Genomic DNA, 6,000 nt, shown 5'->3' on the forward strand with positions numbered 1-6,000 from the left:
TGACCATTTAATTTACACAACATGCCTACCACTTTAAAGGTGCAATTCCATTTTTTTTTTTTTAATTGTGACACAAACAATAATTAAGATGAAAAAACAGAAATCTGGTGCGTGCATAGGTATTCACCCCCTTTCGTATGAAACCCCTAAATAAGAGCTGGTCCAACCAATGGAGCACTTGCATGTGACGTCAGAGCCGATCCAGATTGTGACAGACGCCATCTTGTCGGTCAAACGCCATATTCCGCCTTCTACTTCTACTTCTGGTTCTACTTCTGCTTTTACTTCTACCTTTTCTTCTGGAAAACCCTACTATATACAATTCTACTACAACGGCTGCGGCTACAAGCTCTCCCTACCTGTGCACGTTTATGTTTTTTGTGTGTATTTTTGCGTGTTGTTCGTCTGTACCGGACTTCAATATCCACTACAACCGTATGGACTTACTGGACATTGGTTTCCAGAAGAAAATGACGGTTTGTAGCGATTTCCATCGCATGCACAACATTCCGGACGAGATAGCGAGACCAGCGGGGTCTCCGTGGATTGTTATCGGAAGCAAAGCGAAGGAGGCGGCGCCGGGAGCGGAAGCAAAAGCGAGGCTGCAGAGCCGGCCTGTTGACTAAGCTCAGAAAACAGCCACTCAAACCTCCACTGCTAAGCCTCTACCTCTCCAACGCCAGATCCATGTAAACAAGACGGACGATTTGGAATTACAGCTGGAATTACCTTATTCTATTCTATAATCGGCTGGTCAGTGCATCTAGTATCAGTACTAGTAATACTTAAGTGACTTACCCATCCAATGAGGATTCTTGTTTACAAGATGCCACATCTGAGTCGCTGACAAATCCTGAATTTCTGTAAAGATAACTGTCCAGAGATTTATAAGCACGCAGTGCTTCACCACTGAACAGCGAGGGAAAGTTAATGAGGTAATCATACACGTCCGGGTATTCCGCTGGCAGTTCAAAATCCGGTCATGAAAACTCCGTCCGGTAAGCCATAAGGGTCACTAATCTGTAGGTCGTTTATTTTAGACATATATCTAGTTATCTGCTCATTAGAAAAATGAGCCGTGTAGTCCGTCGGTTGAAATTGATCCATTCTGTACACGAGTGCAGCTGTATTCAGCGGTGTTTTTGACCGACAAGATGGCGGTTGTGTACTTTCCGGTCACGTGACTGCAAGATCTCTATTCACTTCATAAGTCACATAATGAGTTGATTAAGATCCACCTGTGTGCAGTCAAAGTCTCACATGATGTCTGTATAAATCAACCTGTTCTGGAAGGACCCTGACTCTGCAACACGACTAAGCAAGCAACATGAGAACCAAGGAGCCTCCAAACAGGTCAGAGACAAAGTTGTGGAGAAGTATAGATCAGGGTTGGGTCATAAAAAATATCCCAAACCACAGTTTGGGATAATATCCCACAGAGCACCATTAAATCCATGATAGCAAAATTGAAAGAATATGGCACCACTACAAACCTGACAAAAGAAGGCCGCCCACCAAAACTCCCAGACCGGGCAAGGACGGCATTAATCAGAGATGCAACAAAGATAACACTGAAGGAGCTGCAAAGATCCACAGCAGAGATGGAAGTATCTGTCCATAGGACTACTTTAAGCTGTACGCTCCACAAAGTGGGGCTTTATGGAAGAGTGGCCAGAAAAAAAAAAAAAAAAATCACTGCTTAAGAAAACACGTTTGGAGTTTGCCCAACAGCATGTGGCAGATTCCCCAAACACATGGAAGAAGATTCTCTGGTTAGATGAGACTAAAACTGATCTTTTTGGCCATCGTAGGAAACGCCACGTGTGCCGCAAACCCAACACCCTGAGAACACCATTCAACAGTGAATCGTGGTGGTGGCAACACCATGCTGTGGGGATGTTTTTCATCTGCAGGGACAGGAAAGCTGGATGGCACTATGTTAGATTTAAAGCCATGATTTAAGCTACACGTGATTTAGGATTGTTAGACTTTATGATTTTAATATTTTAGAGCTTTTATGATCCTTTATCATTTTAGACTAACCTGACCTTCCTCTTTGCTAGACATAAACATGGTGTCTTGTTTAAAATTGTTGAGAAAAAATCTCGCACGCTTTGACGTGCATAAATGCTGAAATTGCTGAATCGCTGATATGAATGTTATTTTGCTTATGCTTAGAAGGCATTGAATTCTGTGTAACTTGTAAGTTACTGTGTGACCTTCTGTCTAAGCTAGACACATTGCTCGAGACGTGTTTTGGAACATTCTATCAGAACATGAGGGAAATGTTGATATCTGTTCGAACATCTGAAATGTATACAGGATATATTTTCACTTACACACATACATATTCATGGAATTAAGGAATTGGAATTAAGATGTGATTTGCTGACCTAGCCATATTCACACACACGCATTCACAAACACACCCACAGATCCACACAGACAGATATCAAACAGTGATGTTATTTCATCCACACAGATAACACCCACATATAATAACCCTCTGTATTCTTGTCTAAAAGGAGGGACTTGCGAATAAAGATGTGAACTACTTTGGGGTTCCTGTCTTTCTTCCGCGACTCACCCTCCCAGACGTCTGGGTGACACGGGGGGACTGATCTCGAGATGGTGAGGGCCCGAGAGGTAAAAGAAAAAATCTTACACACTGAATACAGTCAGCCAGAGGTTTGAGACTGGGACGAAGGTTCACATTCCAGCACGACAATGACCCTAAACATACTGCTAAAGCTACACTGGAGTGGTTTAAAGAGAAACATGTAAATGTATTGGAATGGCCTAATCAAAGCCCAGACCTCAATCCAATTGAGAATCTGTGGCATAACTTGAAGATTGCTGTACACCAATGCAACCCATCTAACACGAAGAAGTTGGAGCAGTTTTGCCTTGAGGAATGGACAAAAATACCAGTGGCTAGATGTGCTGAGCTTATAGAGTCACACCCCAAGAGACTTGCAGCTGTAATTACACCAAAAAGGTGGCTCTACAAAGTATTGACTTTGGGGGGTGAATACCTATTTACACTCCAGATTTCTGCTTTTTCATTGTAATTATTTTTTTGTGTCACAATAAAAGAATAATTTGCGCCTTTGAAGTGTTGTGTAAATGAAATGGTGCTAACCCCCCAAAATCCATTTTAATTCCAACTTGTAATGCGACAAAACAGGACAAACACCAAGGCGGATGAATACTTTTGCATGACACTGTATATTCTACCAAAAGCAAATTTCTTGTACGACCCCGATTCCAAAAAAGTTGGGACAAAGTACAAATTGTAAATAAAAACGGAATGCAATAATTTACAAATCTCAAAAACTGATATTGTATTCACAATAGAACATAGACAACATATCAAATGTCGAAAGTGAGACATTTTGAAATTTCATGCCAAATATTGGCTTATTTGAAATTTCATGACAGCAACACATCTCAAAAAAGTTGGGACAGGGGCAATAAGAGGCTGGAAAAGTTAAAGGTACAAAAAAGGAACAGCTGGAGAACCAAATTGCAACTCATTAGGTCAATTGGCAATAGGTCATTAACATGACTGGGTATAAAAAGAGCATCTTGGAGTGGCAGCGGCTCTCAGAAGTAAAGATGGGAAGAGGATCACCAATCCCCCTAATTCTGCGCCGACAAATAGTGGAGCAATATCAGAAAGGAGTTTGACAGTGTAAAATTGCAAAGAGTTTGAACATATCATCATCTACAGTGCATAATATCATCAAAAGATTCATATAATCCGGAAGAATCTCTGTGCGTAAGGGTCAAGGCCGGAAAACCATACCGGGTGCCCGTGATCTTCGGGCCCTTAGACGGCACTGCATCACATACAGGCATGCTTCTGTACTGGAAATCACAAAATGGGCTCAGGAATATTTCCAGAGAACATTATCTGTGAACACAATTCACCGTGCCATCCGCCGTTGCCAGCTAAAACTCTATAGTTCAAAGAAGAAGCCGTATCTAAACGTGATCCAGAAGCACAGACGTCTTCTCTGGGCCAAGGCTCATTTAAAATGGACTGTGGCAAAGTGGAAAACTGTTCTGTGGTCAGACGAATCAAAATTTGAAGTTCTTTATGGAAATCAGGGACGCCGTGTCATTCGGACTAAAGAGGAGAAGGACAACCCGAGTTATCATCAGCGCTCAGTTCAGAAGCCTGCATCTCTGATGGTATGGGGTTGCATTAGTGCGTGTGGCATGGGCAGCTTACACATCTGGAAAGACACCATCAATGCTGAAAGGTATATCCAGGTTCTAGAGCAACATATGCTCCCATCCAGACGACGTCTCTTTCAGGGAAGACCTTGCATTTTCCAACATGACAATGCCAAACCACATACTGCATCAATTACAGCATCATGGCTGCGTAGAAGAAGGGTCCGGGTACTGAACTGGCCAGCCTGCAGTCCAGATCTTTCACCCATAGAAAACATTTGGCGCATCATAAAACGGAAGATACGACAAAAAAGACCTAAGACAGTTGAGCAACTAGAATCCTACATTAGACAAGAATGGGTTAACATTCCTATCCCTAAACTTGAGCAACTTGTCTCCTCAGTCCCCAGATGTTTACAGACTGTTGTAAAGAGAAAAGGGGATGTCTCACAGTGGTAAACATGGCCTTGTCCCAACTTTTTTGAGATGTGTTGTTGTCATGAAATTTAAAATCACCTAATTTTTCTCTTTAAATGATACATTTTCTCAGTTTAAACATTTGATATGTCATCTATGTTCTATTCTGAATAAAATATGGAATTTTGAAACTTCTACATCATTGCATTACTTTGTCCCAACTTTTTTGGAATCGGGGTTGTACAGTATGTGAGAACAGATTTGGCAACAAACTTGATTCTGCTTCTGAAGTGAAGTGTGCTATCAGGAACTAACTTGTCTTGTGGATATTCTACAACATTAATTAAAATGCATCATGTGTCTATTGATAAAGTACACGTTATAATGATATGCTAATGGTATAACAAATAGAACACTACAGGGCATGCTGTAATAGGAAAATCATCAACTTTGGGTGGCAGAAGTAGCGTTGGGCCACATCACACCACCCCGTCGTTGATTCTTTTCCTATCGCAGCACACCACGTGTACTGTCTGCCTTACTTAATCAAAAATCATCAGGTTGCAAACGGTTGTGATGATTATCAAACTCGAGAGGCATTGGAAAATCAAAGCCTCGGCCACAGAGGGAATATCAAATGCCTCCCAATTCAACATACAGTGCACTACAAAGGGTGCAGAAACAGTTCACCTGTGGCGCCCTGAGGTTATTAAGAGAGAGCTGTGGTTTAGGACTCAGCCACTGCAAACGCGCACCGTTAATTAGCTCGGTAGTCTATATACACAAACAATTAAACTTTTCTTACCAACAAGAATACACCTGGCACGTAATTTCACCATGGCGCAAATGCTTTTACAGTCACTGGTAATAATCCGTCAACTTATATCTGTTTAAAACTGCATGTTTGTTGCTCAGACTGAATTCCAAGTGAGTTTTCCTTTCCCTGTTGTCGCACATAGGTGCGTTGCTAGGTAACTGAAATGTAACGTTTTCATTGGTGCAAATAAACAGCACGCGGGCAGTTTCTCCAATATGATTGGTTACTAAGTCAAGTGACGCAAAATATGTGCGCCGACTGTGGCTCTGTTTTGCAGTACTTATCTTCACCACGAGTGGTCGTAAATGTTTTTTTAATTGACGAAATTATTTTATTTTTATATTTTTTATTTTTATTTAGATACTTGGTGGCGTTCAAAGGACTCAAACATCCTTAAAACCCAGTGTCAACATCTTTTTGGTGTAAAATTAGCGAACTAACTAACATTCGCAGTAAGAATTATAATATAACCATTTTATTTAAAATGTATTTGGCACTTTATTTACATTTACGATACAGTATAAATTAATAAATAATAGCACGATCATTGATAAAAAAAATAAATAAACATATAAAGTAAATAA

The 6,000-nt window shown here is 40.9% G+C and overlaps 1 protein-coding gene across 1 annotated transcript in view; it reads right to left on the reverse strand.

Moving 5' to 3' along the window:
• Positions 1 to 5,542, reverse strand: part of ift27 (intraflagellar transport 27 homolog (Chlamydomonas)) — a 41,667-nt gene extending 36,125 nt beyond the window's left edge. The window contains exon 1 of the mRNA XM_060918826.1: positions 5,405 to 5,542. Coding sequence (XP_060774809.1) covers positions 5,405 to 5,438 — 34 coding nt within the window. The 5' untranslated portion in view covers positions 5,439 to 5,542. The remainder of the gene's footprint in view (positions 1 to 5,404) is intronic.
• Positions 5,543 to 6,000: the final 458 nt, after the last annotated feature.

The sequence above is a fragment of the Neoarius graeffei genome, chromosome 4 (genome assembly GCF_027579695.1).
Source record: "Neoarius graeffei isolate fNeoGra1 chromosome 4, fNeoGra1.pri, whole genome shotgun sequence".
NCBI lineage: Eukaryota > Metazoa > Chordata > Actinopteri > Siluriformes > Ariidae > Neoarius > Neoarius graeffei.